This window comes from Chrysochloris asiatica, unplaced genomic scaffold, assembly GCF_000296735.1.
Source record: "Chrysochloris asiatica unplaced genomic scaffold, ChrAsi1.0 scaffold00203, whole genome shotgun sequence".
Classification (NCBI taxonomy): domain Eukaryota; kingdom Metazoa; phylum Chordata; class Mammalia; order Afrosoricida; family Chrysochloridae; genus Chrysochloris; species Chrysochloris asiatica.
The window spans coordinates 619,096-638,416 of NW_006408721.1; the positions used below are offsets into that span (position 1 = coordinate 619,096).

At 40.8% G+C, this 19,321-nt stretch overlaps 1 protein-coding gene across 1 annotated transcript in view; it reads right to left on the minus strand.

The window, feature by feature from the left end:
- LOC102810537 (chromosome unknown open reading frame, human C1orf21) overlaps nucleotides 1-19,321 on the minus strand; it is a 353,780-nt gene continuing 334,459 nt past the window's right edge. Inside the window, exon 6 of the mRNA XM_006872526.1 lies at nucleotides 1-809. Coding sequence (XP_006872588.1) covers nucleotides 771-809 — 39 coding nt within the window. The 3' untranslated portion in view covers nucleotides 1-770. The remainder of the gene's footprint in view (nucleotides 810-19,321) is intronic.

A 19,321-nucleotide genomic window follows, 5' to 3' on the forward strand; every position in this document is an offset into this window, starting at 1 on the left:
CATAAAAACAGTAAAATGTTTATTTTCTTAGAAAAAAAAAGTGGGGAGGAGAGGTTCAAAGTGATTGTGATCACACACACTTCCATTTGCATCTGAGCAAAGCCAATGTTGCAAGCTTAATCCTTGGTTAAGATACGTATTAAATGCAACAACCTGCTGCTGGCTCCTGAGTCACTTCCAGGGGTCATGTCACAGCATGCTTTTAATCAATAATAACTTCTCTACTTCTTCTTAGCAGAGAAACAAGGCTTGCCATAGCAACCATCCCATCTCCAAAGCTCAACGTTGCCAGTGAGAAGCAAGGCTCAGCTAGTTTCTGGACGGCTCGGGAGAGACAGGGAGGAAGGAGAGAGGGAAGGAGACACTTGTCTTAGAAGCAGAACCATCCTAGAATAGACGTTTGATATCTGAGTTCACCACTACCTCATCTGATAGAAAATAGGTTGGAGAGCATTTGTAAAACCAACAGTATCTTTAAGGTGAAACTGCAGATTTTTGCTGCACACCTGGACACAAGAGAAGTGAAAAGTTGCAACAAGTTTTAACTAGCAGCAACAAAGAAAGTTCGATAACAGTTTTTTTTTTTTAGCAAGATTCCTTTGCAAGTTCATTAAGAAACACTGTAATTTTTTAATGGGGCATACAATATGGAACGATCTTCTTTTGCTATAGTGCTGTTCGCTGAAGAGAACCGACCTTTGCAAAGATTTCAACTGGGGTGTAACCTATTTACACAGTAGTAGCTCCTGGTCTGAGTGGTAAAATTGACGCTATGTGATATCCTCTTCTTCCGAACAGTAATCTCGACCCTTGGGGAGAGAAAAGAATGACAATGTGAATGAGAAAGTCAGAACAGCCTGAAACAGTTTCTTGTAATTAACATTCTCTCAGTATAGGTCTCTGTGAAAAAAGAGCAACTTCCAGGCTCATAGTGGATACATCATAAGAACTTGTTGGCCAATTATATACCTAAACTATGAGTTCTAGTGTGGCGCTGTAGGATAAGCACTCGACTGCAAGGTCGGTTTGAACCACAGGGTTGGAGATTCAAATTCATCACAGCCACTCTTCGGAAACCCTATATACAGTGTAGCTGTGAGTCAGAACTGACCTGATGGCACTTCACAACAACAATGTACCTTATAGAAGGGGAGACTCGTGGTTCCATACAATAAGCACTGGACTGCGAGCCACAAGGTCAGCAGTTTAAATCCACCAGATGCTCCATGAGAGAAAGATGAAGCTTTTTGCTCCCGTGAAAATTTTTATGAGCCTTGGAAACCCTATACAGGGTCGTTGAGTTGGAACTAATTTGATGGAGCTTAACAACAGCAACAACAATGGGTCTTTAGGATAATAAGCATGGGACTACAAATCATAAGAGTCACTATGAGTCTGAACCAACTTGATGGCACTTAACAACAACATTAGTAAGAATACACACAATATCAGGTATACTATACACAAAACTCGGCCTTTTGCCAAGAAGTTACCAAAAGGACAATCCATTCAGCAACCCAATTGTTAAAGATAATGAAAAGAAAAAAAAGTCATTCTCAGCTGGGGCTGAAGTTGCACACATTCTATGGGCTGTAATCTCCTGCTTTTAATTTACAATTTGATAGAAAGAGATGGTGTCATGCAGGGAAGTCATAGTTTTAAATCTGCTCTAAATTAAAACACAGGGATTAAGTAAACAAGGATTCATTGATTACCTGTAACATATCTCGGTCTAAGCTTGGTATGTGATGAATGCTCAAGAAAAGCAAAGATGCTTTTGCTCCGTTTCTAACAAAACAGATTATCTGAAGGCTTAAAGACTATACACAGTCATTACATTTGAATTTATGTGATCCCCTTCCACTAGGTCGAATGTTCTTTGTGTTTATTACATATATGAATATACATGTATGAATATGGCTGGGACTAGGATTTAGACTCCTCATCTAACTCACTGGGTTGTCTTGGTCACAGCTTTCTTGGTCTGTAATAAGTCATGTATAGCAGAGGAATTGAAGTCCTTCCTTGCATGCTGTGAGCTTGTAAAGATACCAGGTCACTGATAAAAGGCTTTGTAAAAATTTCCATCTTTCAAAGATTATTTATTTCTTTTAAAATAATATTTTATTGTGTTTAAGCTGAAAGTTTACATGGCAAATTAGGTTCCCAGTGAACAATTTCAACACAAATTTATCAGTGACATTGGCTATATTTTTCATAATGTGTCATCATTTTCAACCTGTTCTGGTTGTACCAATTCCAGAACTCTAGTATTTCCGCCTTCTTATTTCTTATCTTTGTTTTAAGGTAAGTTTTGTTCATTTGGTCTCACATAGATGCTTTTTTAAAGCTCATTATTCACAGGTTGTTGTTGCTGTTGTTAGGTGCCATGAGTAGGTACCGACCCATAGCGACCTTATGCACAGCAGAACGAAACACTGCCCAATCCTGGGCCAACCTCACTACTGTTACCACACTTGAGTCCATTGATGCTGCCACTTGGCCTAGCCATCTCTTTGGGGGTCGTCCTCTTTTTCTCTGACTCTCCATCTTACCAAACATGCCATCCTTCTCCAGTGACTACTCTCTCCTGACAATATTTCCAAAATATGAGAGACAAAGATTTTATCAAAGTTTTACGTAGCTAAAAGGGACTCTCAAGGGATAATTTTGTTTTAAGGTTTAAAGAGCATTTTAGAGCGACAATCCTAAGGAGTTTTCTTGTCCAACCGGTCCAGTTGATTTGGTCTTTTTAAGAACCTGAGTTTTGTTCCCCATTTTCTCCTGTTTTCTCAGGGTCCATCTAGTCTGGCTCTGATCAGAATGGTCACAGTGGTAGCTGAGCATCATCTAGTTCTTCTGGTCTAAGGGAGATGATGCTGTGGAATGTATAGACTATTAGTCTTGGAGATTTATATCTTCTCTTAGGCTTTGGTTTTCTTCTTTCTCTTTTGTTCAGGAAGAGTAAATGAATCAATAAAAAATGTACCTTGGATGTCCTTTCACAAGCTCACCACATTGCCATAGAGAACATATACTTTATTAACTATATTATGCCAATTTACTGAGTTGCCCCATCAGACTATCGTCCTAAGCCTTCAAACATAGAAAACCAGACTCACAAAGTATTTGCTCATGTCCCCTATGTGGTTTATTACATATATGAATAAACATGTATGAATATGCACACATACATATCTGTATGTACATATGTGACTAGATGGTATGGTGCTGTAGGATAAATTGTGGACTACAAGGCTGGCTTGAATAACAAGGTCGGGGGTTCAAACTCACCTCAGAAACCTCTCCTCAGAAATCCCATTCGGGGTACACATATGTACCCACACAGTCATACATACACATACATAGATGCATGCATGCATATTTGTGTGACCACACTCATTTTTTAAAAAAAAACATACTACATGTTGCAGTTTTGAGAAATGATTCCTTTATATAACTGAATTTCCTAGATCACTGACTGGCACTTATTCTTAAAAAGGAGTCCTGGTGTGGTGCTGTGGGTTAATGCGTCAGACTGCAAAGCCGTTTGAACTGCAAGCTCACCAGCTGCTCCTTGGAAACCCTATACAGGGTTGCTATGGGTCGGAACTGACTTGACGGCACTTCACAACAACAACAACAACAAAAACATTCTTTAAAAGTACTAAATGTAAATAATACTTTTCATATAACAGTTTCTGAAAGGTACTAATGCTTGCTTTGTCACATTACATTATAAACAATTCACATTTTCTAGTATTTTAATACCACATAGATGAATGCTGACCTTTACTTTCACTCTGCTACTTACTAGCTGTGGGGTCTTTGTGTCTCAGTTTTCTCATTTGTAAAGTGGGGAATAACAACAGTACTTACTTTATATAGAGTTGCTGTGACAATTAAGTGGGCTAATAATAATACTATTAAAGTGATCAAGGAGTGCCTAGGTGATGTATGTGTGTATGTTTGATAAACTTTGAAAATGCATCGATATAAAGAAATCTTCAGAGCTTGCAGAAGCAGGCCTGCAAGCTTTCATAACGAGTGGCCCCAGATTGCTTGTTTTCTTTGATTGTGACTCACTAGTAAGCAGGTTTTGGTTCCCTCCACTGTCTGACTGCCAACTCTCACTCCTTGCCAAGTGCATGCAACCAGAATCATCTCAGACTTGTTTGACTCACTGCACCAAGTCTCTCCTTGGCTGAGCAAACATGTAACTCATCCTCCTGGGCAGAACAGTGATTGAAGTAGCCATCCCTCATTGGTGGCCTCTCTGGTGACACTGCTCATAAGATGCTGGCTCTACCCTTGGTCCAGACCACTCAGGAGACCCAGGGTGTACAGCCAGAAAGGAGCCTCTCATGGTCCCTGAAGGATGGGAGTTTATTCTCAAATACAGATCAGGACACACACAAACAGATCAACATAAATACAGAGGATGCTATCCACGTAGCCTCAACTTAGGAAGTTCAGTGGAAAGACCTGCTAATGGGGGTTGCACATTCAGCTGGATGATAAAGGCAGGCTTGTGGAGTTTGTACAGAGATTGTATTAGGAAAGGGAAGTGGACAGTCTAAGTGAAGGTATGGCCTATGTACTACTGAGTGACATTGGATAAATTACTGGGCTTTGGTTTCCTGGGGGTAATTATGGTCTTCGTCTTACAAGGTTGTGATCGGGATTAAATGGGAAAAATATAGTGTTGGACACGGTGTCAATAAATGTCAGCTGCTATTATTACTATCACTACTATCATTGTACTAGTTGTTCTTGTGAAGCCTCTGCTTGCTCAGTCCCTTGGCAGAGTAGGACTGTCCTTCTTGTGGTGGCCAGGTGAGTGAGGTCTGTGGTCTGACAGGTGTCAAGGACCCTCTTCTCCCATGTCTCAGCTCTGGACTCCAGGGTCCCATGCATATGAATACAGCTTCTGTGTTAGAAACGTTAAGTGCCTTCAAGTCAGTTACCACTCAAAATGGCTGTGTATAGCATTTCTAAGGAGTTGTTAGTAGATTTGAAATGATGACCTTGCAGTTAGCAGTCCAGTGTTTATCTTACAGTGCCACACCAGGACTCCTCTTCGCTTCCTAGGTCTAATGAAGTCAGTCCTCAAATCAAAGGCTAGTCAATATGGCATTGCGAGGATGCCTCAGAAATTGGAAGGAACACACACAGAGTGTTCTATTCATTGATACAGAAAGGCCTCCAACTCTGTAAATGGCTTACAAGGTTATTACACCTGAAAGAGCATTTCAGACTCTCAAGTTTCTGCTACCACTAGAATGTGCCCCCTTTGAGGGATAAATATACACGAACTCTGTCTGTAAACACAAGACTGTGGAACTTTCACTTCCCAAGCATTTGCTCCTCTGAAGTAACGTGCTTGCCACAGCAGGAGGAAGAAAAGCACACTAATGGCTTTACAGACATGATGCCACTTACTAGTCACAACAACCCCTGCAAGGGGCACAGGACCCCAGGGCTGGCGCTCGCCTTTTCTTATTACATCTGCAGTGACTTGATAACTAAAATTTCAGTTCAAATTAGTCCCACTTTTGTGATTATCATTCTGTCAGCAGCTCTGAGAACCAAATATTTTAGTAACAGAAAACTTGGAAGTCAAAAACACATTGACAGCAAGAGCTACCATCTGGCCTTGGAATGCAGTTCTAAAAGAGGGAAGCCTGAGGAAGTCCTGTTGCTGAAGGGGCCCCAGCTCAGCATGGCATGGAGCCCCATGTTCGCAGAGACAGGGAGAGTACTTCTGCAACATGACTTTATGTCTCATTTACATTTTCCAAGAACTATGCTAAAGAGAGAAGGGAAAGGACGGAAGTGGGAGTGAGCCCAATTTGGGAGATACACAGCAATTCTCTGAACGGAGGCCTGCCCTTTCCCCTCATAGGGACCACAAAATGGAAGTCTTTGTAAAGACGCTTTACACAGTTAGAATTAGAGACTATTAGACACAATCCCACCCTTGTGCAAGGGACACACTGAATGCTACAGAGAGCAAGATTCCCATGAGGCCAAGCAAGTTGGAAGAATGGAAACTCCTGAGGATATACACAAGGAAGGGTTGTTTGAAAGAACCACAGGGACATTCTGCTGCAGACTCTAAAAGCTCCTAAGGAACGTTAAAGCAAACCAAACCCAGGGTTGTAGAGTCGATTCTGACTCACAGGGACCCTAAAGGACAGAGTAGAACTGCCCCATTGGGTTTCTAAGGCAGTATGGAAGCACACTGCCCCGTCTTTCTTCCACAGAGTGGCTGATAGGTTCAAACTGCTGACCTTTTGGTTAGCAACTCCACCACCAGGGCGTCTCTAGGGAGCTTTACTTCCATACATTTCTCTGACTGAGCCTAGCCTTGTGTTTGGGCTTCCTTGTTCTTTTCCGGAATTTTTTCTCAACTACTATTCTATAAATTCCATTGCCATAGAGTCAATTCTGACTCATGGCAACCCTAAAAAAGATTTCAAAGACTGGCACCAATAACCGCATCCTTCTCCTGCAGAGTAGGCTAGTGGGTTTGAACTGCCGACCTTGTAGTTAGCAGTCCAATGCTTAACTCACACAATTCTATACGACAAGGATATTTTGTTTAAGTGTCTATGAGTTAGAGGCAAGCTTGCTTATTGTTGTTAAGTGCCAGCAAGTCGGTTCCAACTCACAGTGATCCTGTATAGGGTTTCCAAGCAGTGATCGGTGAGTTTGAACCACCGACCTTCCAGTTCAAACTGATCTTAAGGTCGAGTGCTTATCTTACAGTGCTACATCAGGCAAGATTACAAGATAGAGAAAAATACGGCCATATTCTAATTTTAAAGCTCAAAGAGTGACTCCAAATAAAGAAACTGTCTCTTCATTGTGACCAAAGTCTTCTTTCTCCTCAAGGTTAAAATAGACACACAGTCTGGGAGTGGTTGCCCAATGGTATGGTCTCATCTTCAGTATGCATTTTTAATCCATTTTAATACATAAAATTTAAGCATATAGCAATAGTTGTGAATTGCATTTTTGCCCATTGGAGTTGACAAGATGGAAGTTAGGGAGAAGACGCACTAAATCTTAGTTCCCCCATCTGTAAAAAGGGGGAGAATAAGACCTAACTTGCAGGGTGGTTGTGGGAATTATAAGTAACACACCCAAAGTGTTTAGCAAAACTGGGTACATGGTAAATACTTCATAAGGGTAACTGGGAGTTGAAACTGACTTGATAGCAATTAACTACAGCAACATGACTGTGTGAAAAAGGCAGGTATGCGTCTACCTCAGGACCTGGGCATTTGTTCTTCCTCTTTCAAGGGTGGCTTCCCACTGGAAAAATGGTCTGCGTCAGTAATCAAAAATGCCAAATAAATCAATGAGTCATTGCTTAAAGCAAGTATTGTTATTGTTAAGTGCTATCAAGTCGGTTCCGACTCATAGTGACCCTTTATGGGTTTCTGAGGAGTGGTGAATTTGAATCACTGACCTTGTGGGTTCATACCGACTTTTTGGTCCAGGGCATTAACCCACAGCACCCAGCCAGGACTCCTGTTCTCCAGTTCTTGAGAGAGCACAATGAAATGGAATGCTCATATATGAGAGTAAGTCAGAAAGCACTTCTACTAGGGTTCCAGTCCATACATACACAGGTATAATCCAAACAAAAATGTCTCTGCCATCAGTAGATAGCTGCAGACAAGTTCTCTCAATAATACATTTGTCTCAATCTCATGCGTGCCTATAAAAATAAGGGGGGTCCAACCCAAACAGTGGCTTCTGAGGGGCTCTACTGGGCCAGTTTAATTCCGTGTAAAAAGGTCAGTTCAGAGGGCCATGGCAATTGTTTTCCTGGATTCCAAAGGGGTATTCTTTTTTTAAACTTTTGATTGTGAATTGAGTGAAGGTTTACAGAGAATATCATCATTTTTAAATTCAACAAATCATACACTTGGTTTCATCTTAATGACTGCAATCCCTTCCATGTAACAACAAAGACCCAACTTCCTCTTTCTGGTTCTTATTCCCACCCCCTTTCCATCTTCCTTTCCAACTTTTCTGAACTTTGTCTTAAGATAAATGCTGCCCTTTTGAAATTGAGTGGTTGCCCATTCCATGGTGAGCATACACTACTGGTGTTATTCCTCAAAGGGGCAATCCTGATTTTATCCAAGGACAATCACAGGAGTTTATTAAGAAGAAGTTTTAAGAAAATGAAAAACTTCATTTAGTGAGCAAAATGTCAGGAAAGTTGCTCAAGGAATTGTTTCCGTTAATGCAATGCACCCACCTGTCCAGTCTTTGAGGGGAGCCATGGCTATCCTGTGAGAACTGTTTTAGGAAACCTTATCCCATTTGCCATACAGCCCTGATCTTTTCCCTTCAGCCTTCTTTTAGTTCTCAAAACTCAAAATTTAAAAGGAATATGATCACAATCCCTCACAGATACCCGAACTGCCACTCAGATGAGGAGTAAGTTGAAGAGTACAGAATTCTTTGGGGACAGGTTAGAGGAATGGAATCACTGCCTTCAGGAGTGCACACACCTAAACAGAGAATATGCCAAGAAGCAATAGCTGTACAGTTTGAGATTTTGGCTTCATTAAGATTTCTAAGATTTGTAGCAATATTTTTCAATTTAGTCTCATATTTCTGGCAGCAGTAGAAAATGGTATAGCTTGGTAAAGCATTTTGGCGATGCATATATAACGAGTTACAAAAATGTTTATACCCTTTGTTATAGATATCATAGAAATCAGTTTCAAATAAAAATATCCATACACACACACACACACACACACACACACACACACACTAAAAATATATACTTTAGTCACCTGGGGCAGAGTCTGAGTGTATGTGTTGATAGTACATGAGCATGAGGGATTTTACTGGATTGATGGAAGTGTTCAACAGGAATGTGGTAGTAGTTGTGCATGTTGGTAAATGTATTAAAATAACTGGATTGTATACACTAGCTGTTCCACAGAAGGATGAGGCGTTCTGCTCCCGTACAGATGTGCAGCCTCGGAAACCCTGTGCAGGGTCATTATGAGTCGGAACTGACTCCATGGTACTTAACAATAACAATAATACATGAAGTGAGTAAACTATATGGCAATAAAGTAAATTATAAAGTTGTTAAAATGTTCAAATACTTTCAGTGCAGCATTTAATTAGTTATATCCCAACAAGAAAATGGTTACCTAAACTATGGTTGACTTACTCACTGTTGTTGTTGTTGTTAAGTGATGTCAAGTCTGTTCCGACTCATAGTGGGTTGTACAGGGTTTCCAAGGAGTGGTTACTGGGCTTGAACTACTGACCTTGCGGTTAGCAGTCCAGTGCTTATCTTACAGTGTCACAGTTTACTCACTACTACTGAACAGACTTCTGGTGTGGTGCTGTAGGATAAGCACTGGACTGTGCACCACAAGGTCAGATGTTCAAAACCACCAGCCGATCCTTGGAAACCCTGTACAGGGTCAGCGACGGCACTTAACAACAACAACCAGACAAATGAATGGCAGGAATGATCACCCATTGTGCTCCAAACTGTCAGGCCCTCCCTGCACACTGCTGTGCTTTCACACCTATAGTTCCCTTTCCTTGTCTCTGCTCCCCGGTCTTCTCTACCTGATCTCTTAGTCTTTATGATCTTGTTCCAATGTCAGATCTTCTGGAGACATTTACTCCAGTAAACAGAATAATTCTCCTCCCCTCTCAGCATTCCATCCATCATACCACCATGCTTTCTAGTAATCTTAACTTAAATATTTCTCTCTCTTACTCAAGTGAACAGGAAATGTCTTCAGTCATCTTTGTCTTTTTTTATACCAAATGGAACCCTTATGTGGCCACATTACAACTATCATAGATACCCCGGTGCTTGGAAGGAGGGAGAGAAGGATGGAGACCCTTTAATGGTGTTATATGAGATGTGTCCTGGTATTTTAGTAATTGAGGCAAGTTATAAGCATTTTTGCAGACCACGCTGGTCATAAGCAGCAGCTCTCTTTAGCAATACAGTTCAAAAGATGTTTTGAGCAAATTTACAAAGGTGGATTTCACCATGCTTGGAGTAAACAATCATGACGTTTTAGAAGAAAGCTTCATTTCTGTCTGGAAGTATGAGCTGTAACTTGTTGCAAAGCAAGCTCTTATTGTTTGTTGAATGACTGAATGATGAACTGAATGGGAAGGATGGCACTCTATGAGTTTCTGACCTATGCATTATTTTGGTTCTTCTATCTCTTGTCTGTTCTCATTGGACAACTTGTATAAGTAGAGCACCTGACCATTTTTCCTAATTTATCTTAGTTAGGAAATGATCAGACCACTGATACCTGGGTGACCCTACTGGTACTTAAAATCCCAGTAGCATGCTTCCAGCATCACAGCAACATGCAAGGCACCACATTATGACAAACTGACAAGTGGTCAAAAAGAATACTGAATATACATACCATGGATTACCAGAAGAATGAATAACAAATCAATCTTAGAAAAAATACAACCAGAATGCCTTTTAGAAGTGAAGATAGAGAGATTTTCCTAGCTAACTTTAAGCATGTCTTCAGGAAAGACCAATCACTAGAAAAGAACATCATGCTTAGTAAAGTAGAGGGTCAGTGAAAACGAAGCAACTCTCGATGAGATGAGAGGCTGATATAAAAGCTGAAACAATGGACTCAAACATACCAACTACTATGAAGATGACACAGGACCGAGGCCACATTCTATTTAGGTCACCATGAGACTGCACTAGATTGTCAGCAAGGAGCAACATCCACATCTCTGTCTGCTTGCTTTACATGACTCTCTTCTCTCCCTTCTTAAGTCTGCTCATTCTCAGTCTCAGGTTTTTGATTCACTGTTGGCCCTCCTTTCAACAACTGGGAGATTTATAGGCTTTCTGCGTAAAAAAGAACATCTTAATTCATGAAGCACCATCATCCCAATAGTATTTTGGTACAGAAATTTAATGGACCATCTTCTGTCTCCTCTTCCCACCTGAGACCTTTTTTCCCAACTGTTTCCTTTCATGTACTACCATCCAAGGCAAATCCAAGATTCTGTGAGGCGTCTTCAGCTCTGTCTGGGAAAAAGGACTACAGGGATGGGACAGCCACATCTGTGCAGGACTAGCTAGACTCTAGAATGATGGATGAGGATGGGGCAGGAAAGGGGTGTAAAAGTAGAATGAGCAAGGGCTTCTGGGTTCCAACATTCTGCCTGCGGGGCTATGGGGCTGGAAGTGTCAGGACCGCCTCCATCTGAAAGTACTGCTCGCTCACAGCCTTTGCATTTCCACCCCAACAACAATCTCTAACAATAGTTTTGAGGAAATGCTGAAGCAAAATAAATAAATAAATAAATAAATAATAACTAGCTACAGCACTGAAGTCTCCTCCGCTGGCTTACTTCATTAGAAAAATCAATCGAGGCATTAATGGCATTCCCCATCTCTAATGAGCTTTACTCTAATTAGACTCACATGGTCTGATTTCAGTTGGAAAAGGTCTCATTTGTAAGGAGAAGTGGGAGTGCCAGCCTCTGACTGTGTCTCTGACCATATATAGGAATGATCACCATGGTAATAGCCGTGACGCTCAAAGTATACTGGGCTTTTCATTTCCAAGAAAGAATAAGTATTAACTAAACAGCTTTAAAGCCCCCACAAAATGTTTATTATACCCTAATCCCCATGCTACCATTAAAGGGGGATATTATAGGGGACTGAAGGCAGATATATCTCAGGGTATATCCAGCAGTGGTACCAGGATGACTTTAGTGACGATTCTGTACATGGACGTTAGTAAGAGTACAGACAAAGACACACAGCCTCTGTGTTTGGCCAAGGCCTGGGATGAACATGTTCTCTAGTCCAGGCCTCACCCAAGGGTCAGCAAACTTTTTCTGTGAAGGGCCAGATAGTAAATATTTTAGGCAGTGGGACATACGGTCTCTGTTACAATTTCTCAGTTTTGCTGTTTTAAGCAGGAAAGCAGCTATTGTTGTTGTTGTTGTTAGGTGCCATCGATTTGGAACCGACTCATAGTGACCCCATGCACAGCAGAATGAAACAATGTCCGATCCTGGGCCAACCTCACTACTGTTGCCACATTTGAGTCCATCAATGCTGCCACCTGGCCAATTCATCTCACTGGGGATCTTCCTCTTTTTCTCTGACCCTCCATCTTACCAAGCATGATATCCTTCTCTAGCGACTAGTCCCTCCTGATAATATGTCCAAAGTATGGGAAACGAAGTTTGGCCATCTTGGCCTCTAAGGAGCACTCTGGCTGCTATAGATGAAAGCAAATGAATGGAAAAGGAAATTAAGGAAACAGGTTCATTTACATTAGAATTTAAAAGAATAAAACGCACAGAAATACATTTAATCAAGAAACTGCAAGACTTACATGCTGAAAAGTATAAAATATTATGGGAGAAATTAAAGAAGACATGAATACAGAGAAGGACACTCTGTGTTCATGGATTGGAACTTAGTATTATAAAAATGTCAATATTACTCAAACTGTAGATTCAATGTAATTCCTATAAAACTTCCAATACCCTTCTTTGAAGTAAGGGAAAAGTCAATCAAATTTATACGGAAAGGCAAGGGGTCCTGCATAGACAAAGCAATCTTGAGAAAAAACAAAGTAGGAGGAGTCACACTTCCTGGTTTCAAACTACAGTAATCAAACAGCATGATGTTGTTGTTGTTAGGCGGCAAAATCTTATTTACTGGGCCACCAATGCTATTTATTGGTGTAGTTTAGTGGTGAGGATTTTTGTTTTCTTTACATTGAGGTGCAACTCATAGTAAAGGCTGTGGTCTGTATACTATACACTAATGCAATAGAATTGATAGTCCAGTAATAAACCTGTACATCTATGGCCAAATGATTTTTGAAAAGGGTGCTAATCCCATGCAATGGGAAAAGAAGAATGCCTTTAATAAATTGTGTTTGAATAACTAGATTTTCACATGCAAATGAATGAAACTGGAGCCATCCCTCACATAGTATATGAAAATTAATTCAAGGACATAAGTGTGGATTCTAAAGTTTTACGAAGAAAACACCTACAGGAAATGTTTTGGGACTTAATTTTTACCAATGGATTCTTAGATATGACACCCCAAACATAAGCAGCAAAAAGACTAGGTAGATAAATTGGACTACATCAACATGAAAGTGTTTTTATTATCAAAGTGAAGCAGGAGCCTATAGATTGGGAGAAAATTTTAGGGAACCATATATTTTTTGATCATAGATTATGATAAGGGGAAACCTAAGTCTGTTTAGTCTTTTCCCTAGAAACATTGGTCCTGGTTTCCCTCCCTTATGAGATTCATTTAAAGAGTTTTCTGTAGAAGAATCATTTACTTTGATTGATATATGAGGGTGAGTCAAAAATTATCAGCACTCTGGTTGTAGAATTTATTTTAGTGTACTTTCAGAAAAGAGAAATACATCAGTTTTCAATATAATCTCGTTGCTTTTCAATACACTTTGCCCATGTGCCAACAAGATTTTGCATTCCCTTATTTAAAAAGTTTTAGGCTGAGCTGAGAGCCACAAATGTACCACTGTCTTCACCTCCTTATCAGAGGTGAATCCTTATCCTTGAAGGGCTGCTTTCAGGGGATCAAACAGATGAAAGTCCTATGGATCAAGATCAGAACTATAGGAAGGATGCTTTATCACCACAAAATGAAGTTTTTGCAGTGTCAACAGTGTGGGCACAGGTGTGTGGGTGTGCATTGTCATGCAAGAGCACAATGCTCTTGGATAGCAGTCCCGTGTTTAATCTGAAGTTTAGGTTTTAGCTTTCAGTGAGCATCTCCCTGTAATGAGCACGGTTAGTTGTTGAACCTTTTTCCTGTTAGTGTTCCAATAATGGCACTTGAGAATTCCAGAAAACTGTAAGCATCAATTTTCCAGCTGATGGTTGTCTTTTGAATGCTTTCTTGAGGATGCTTCCATTACACACGCTGCCTTTTCCTCTCAGCTGGTAGTGATGAATCCATGTTTTGTTACCAGTAATGATTTTTTTTAAAAGAAACTTTTACCTTCCTTAGAGCATTGGTACAAATTTTGTTTGCAAATGTCCAAATGCTTCTGTTTATGCTCTTTTGTGAGTTGTTTCATTACCTATGTCACACAAACTTTTCGAAACCCAAGTCTGTCCTGGATTATTTCATAGGCTGGGACATGGTTGATTTGCCACATAATCCACTGTCATTCGTCTATTTGATAGAGTCGTTTCAAGGGCACGCTCAATGTTGTCACCAGTGTGGACGTGGATGCAAGTTTTAATATAACTGGGGAATGGATCATTCTTTACTCACTCTCGTATAATGTTATTACTAAGTGCTGTTAAGTGCCACTTCATCTCTTTTCCCCAGAGCACTGGTGGGTTTGAACTGTGAACCTTATGATTAGCAGTCCCATGCCTATCTTATAGTGCCACCAGGGCTCCTTCCTTACTCATTGCTACTGTTGCTGCATGCCATCAAGTCGGTTCTGACTCATAGTGACCGTGATAGGGTTTCTGAGGCTGTACATCTTGACAGGAATGGAAAGCCTCATCTTTCTCCCGCGGAGCAGCACATAGATTTGAACAGCTGACCTTGAGGTCAGCAGTCCAACATGTAACCCACTACACTACCAAAGCTCCTTTCACTAGTCGTTGTTGTTGTTATGTGCCGTCGAGTCGGTTCCGACCCATAGCGACCCTGTACAGGGTTTCCGAGGGTGTAAATCTTTACAGGAGTAGAAAGCCTCATCTTTCTCCCACAGAGCAGCTGGTAGTTTCGAACCGCTGACCTTAAGGTTCGCAGCCCGATTCATAACCACTACGCTACCAGAGCTCAAATCAAAACCACAATGAGATACTGCTGTGCTTTATGCCCATGACTATGATTTAAAACAACAACAACAACAATGGGAAAATAACAAGTAATGGTAAGGATGTGGGAACTTGGAATCGCCATCCACTGTTGGCGGGAATGCAAAATAGTATAGCCATTGTGGGAAAAGGTTTGGCAAGTCCTCAAAATTTTTAAACACAGAGCTGCTATATGTCCCCACTATCCCAATCCTAGGCATATACTGAAAAGAACTGAAAGCTGAAATGCAAACAGAAATTTTATATCAATTATTCTTGTAGCCCAATTTACAATAGACAAAAGGTAGAAACAATGTAAATGTCCATCAGCAGATGACGAGATAAACACATTGTGATATTTACATAAAAGGCAGAGTTATGCAGCTGTAAAGAGAAATGAAGTTCTGATGCATGATACAACATGGATGGACTTGAAAATATGCTCAGTCAGTCACAAAAAGTCAACACTGTATGATCCCACTTACATGAAACAGACAAACTTCTAGAAACCAACCTTTATTGGTACTTACATGGGGTAGGAGGGAGGGGGAAAGGGGAAATCACTGCTTAGGGGGTACTGAGTTTCCTTTAATGGTGGTGGAATTTGGGAAAGGATAGTGGTGATGGTTTGGTGTCACTGAACTGCATAGGTAAAAGCTGCTGATTTTTTTAACGTTTTGTTGTCTCTATATTTTTATATAATTTTATTTTGTTGTTGTTGACAATGTTGTTAAGTGCCATTGAACTGGTCTGGCTGATAATGATCCTGTATGGGATTTCCAAGGAGTGTCTGTTGCTTACCCTATAGCACCCCACCAGGACTCCTTTTTTTGACAAAATATGCAGCAAAATGTACACCAATTCGACAGTTTCTGCATGTACCATTTAGCAGCAATAATTACATTCTTTAAGTTGTGTAAGCATTCTCACCTTCCTTTTCTGTTCTTCCCCCATTAACATAAATTCACAGCCTCCTAAAGTTCCTGTCTGATTTTTCCAGTTTCTCTTGGTACTTTGATACCATATAGATAGCTCTCAAAAGACCACAACGTTCAATGCAGGGATTTTTTTTTTGGTTTTTTTTAAAATTTTAACTGTGTAAGCTAAACTATTGTTTGTCTTTAAAAATAACTTTAGGGAATATTTTTAGTTTCGGGTTTACAGATTATCTCAGGACAACCTTCATGGATCTGTTCTAAGATCCACTTCCTTTAGGACAAGTCTGGGATTGCGATTCATGTGTCTCTTGATAGATGTACTTTTCAGGCAAACTCTTTAGATCCGGTCATGAACATGGCTGGAGGTTTGGGGACACTAACTGTATGCCTCATTCCTGTATGGTTTTTAACTAAGAACAGTCAGAAGGAGCCAGGTGAGGATCAGCTTTCTAACTGATTACAGAATCCAGCAGTTTTCCCCCAACCCCCAACACACACACACACACACCTTGAGGCCTTTAGCCCTCTTGAGAAGAGGATGTTTAGTTTGCCTCTCTTACTGACCCACAGACTGGCAGACCAGAGTGAGAGACAGAGGGTAACAGGCTTCTGAATTTGGTTCCTTTTCTTCCTCCTCAAAGGAGGGCTGGCACACTGCTTGCTAGACCGTGCTGTCCATCTTCCCTTCCTTTCTCTTTGTGTTCTGAAGAGTAAGCACATGCATTTGGCCAGAAGGAGGATACTGCTATTGATGGGAAGTATCAGAACACAGAAGGCAGAGAGCAATGAACGAGTCACAACGGAGTGAGAGAGAAGCCCAGATGGACCAGGGTGGGAAGAGCAGGTCTTCCTGGCTCCAGTCCTCTTTCAGGGCTGGGCTAGCACGGCTAAGCTGTAGCCCAGAGCAGACAGAGAGACAAGGATCATGGGGCTTCCTCATGAATCTGGAGGCTCCTGCTGGCTTGACCAACCCAACACATTTCCTGAGAAGGAGCACTTTGGGAAGATGACACCTGAGGGAGAGCCCCAAAGACATGTGAGAAGCTAGATTAATGAGAAGGACTAAATTTGTGGGTACTGTTGTGTGGTGTGGGATAAGCACTAGACCACAAGGTTGGTTTGAACCACAGGTTGGAAACTGCTTCTGGGAAACTCTATACAGGGTCACTATGAGTTGGAAGCAGTCCTGGTGTGGAACTGTGGGTTAATGCGGCAGACTGTAAAACCATTTGAACTGCAAGGTTGGCGGTTCAAGCTCACCAGCTGTTCCTCAAAAACCCAATACAGGGTTGCTATGGGTCTGAACTGACTCGATGGCAGTTAACAGCAACAACAACAACATGAGTTGGAATCAACTCAACAATAACAATTCCAATTAATAAGGAGCCCTTGTAGTGCAGTGGTCAAGAACTCATCTACTATCTGAAAGGTGGTTAAAACCCACTCACAGACTCCGTGGGAGAGAGGCCTGGCCTTCTACATCCACAGAGATCACAGCCTAGGAAGCCCTGTGAGTTACAATGAACTGGACCGCACATAAACCAACATCAACACCAGCATCTCAGTAAATGGGCAATGGAGTTCCAAATAAATTAGCAGACATCACAAATGTGGTTAATTAGCCAACAGGAACAGCAATTAATGGAAGAAGAGCAACACAAAGGAGCTCTGGTAGCGTCGTGGTTATGAATCGGGCTGCTAATCTCACAGTCAGCAGTTCAAAACTACCAGCTGTTCCGCAGGAAAAAGATCAGGCTTTCTGCTCCCGTAAAGATTTACAGCCTCGGAAACCCTGTGCAGGGTCGCTATGAGTCGGAACCGACTCCACGGCACATAACAACAACAACAACAACAATACAATGGCAACTGTGGCCATAATTATCAAAGAAATAGGAGCCATTTCTAATGAAATCTAATACAGGAACATTTCAGATGACTCAGAACAGGGCTCCACACAGACATTTTCATTAGAGCTTCCTGAGGGTCTTCTTCACAAAACTACAGTCTGAGATGCCATGGGAAGTGTGAGCCAGGCTAGGGACCACTGTGCGAGTTGCTCTTTCCATTAGGGGTTTTATCACCAATGTACTCGTATGTTTTCATAAAACTCCTTTTAATTTTAAGAAAATAAATAAAGAAAAACATAAAGAATGTAGCAAAAACTAAAAATTAAAGTATAAAAAGAATGTACCCAACATTGCATTCCCACCACTCAAACATAAAATCTGTAATATTTGGTAATATTTCCTTCCAGCCTTCTCCCATCTTCAGGGGCAACAATGATTATGTGTTTGGCATGTGTTCTTCCAGGTTATTTTTGATACTTTTGTATCACACTGCTATTATATATATGAGGAGTCTTCAAAATGTTCATGGAAAATGCTAACTATGAAAAATAACTATGCATGGATTTCAAATTTTTTACACCAAAATAAACTCATTAACTTGTTCTGATATGTCTGAATGTATTCTAGCATGAGTCACTGAGAAGGATAAGACAGCAGTTTGAAAACAGCCCTATGAGAGCGACATGAAGTCTACTAAAACTTAAATAAGAACAAATATCAAATTTATGGTGAAACTTGAGTGGAAGAATGGTGAAATTATTAAAGCTTTACATAAAGTTTATGGGCACATTGCCCCAAAGAAATCAGCAGTTTACAAATGGATAACTTGTTTTAAGATGAGTTGATGCCAAAGATGAAGTCTGTAGTCAGATTCTCGACATCATTTTGTAAAGAAAAAAATCTTGCTCATGTCTAATTGAAGAGACCAACAATTAACAGCAAAAGCACTAGCCAATGCCACAGACAACTCAGTTAGAGCCACTTACACAATTCTGACTGAAAAATTAAAGTTGAGCAAATTTTTTGCTTGATGGGTGCCAAAACAGTTGCCCCCAGGCAAGAGTAGAGTGGGATCAAGATTGTGAATGATTTCTTGGGAGAATTGTAACAGGAGATGAAATGTGGCTTTACTAGTATGATCCTGAAGACAAAGCACAATCAAAGAAATGGCTATCAAGATGTGGAAGTGGTCCTCAAAGCAAAAGCAGTCAAGAGCAAAAGGCATAGCAACATTTTTTTGGGATGTTCAAGTCATTTTGCTTATTGGCTTTCTGGAGGGTCAAAGAATGGTAACATCTGCTTCTTATGAGACTGTTTTGGGAAAGTTAAGAGTAAAGTAGAAAAATGCCCAGGAAACCTTCACCAAAGAGTCCTTCCCCAACATAACCATGCTCTTCTTTTCTTTCTTCAAACAAAGGCAATTTTGCAAGTTTTTCGATGGGACTTCATTAGGTTGTTGTTGTTGTTAAGTGCCATCGAGTCGGTTCCGACCCATAGCGACCCAGTACAGGGTTTCCAAGGGGTGTAAATCTTTACAGGAGTAGAAAGCCTCATCTTTCTCCTGCAGAGCAGCTGGTAGTTTCGAACCGCTGACCTTAAGGTTCGCAGCCCGATTCGTAACCACTACGCTACCACTATCCACCTTGA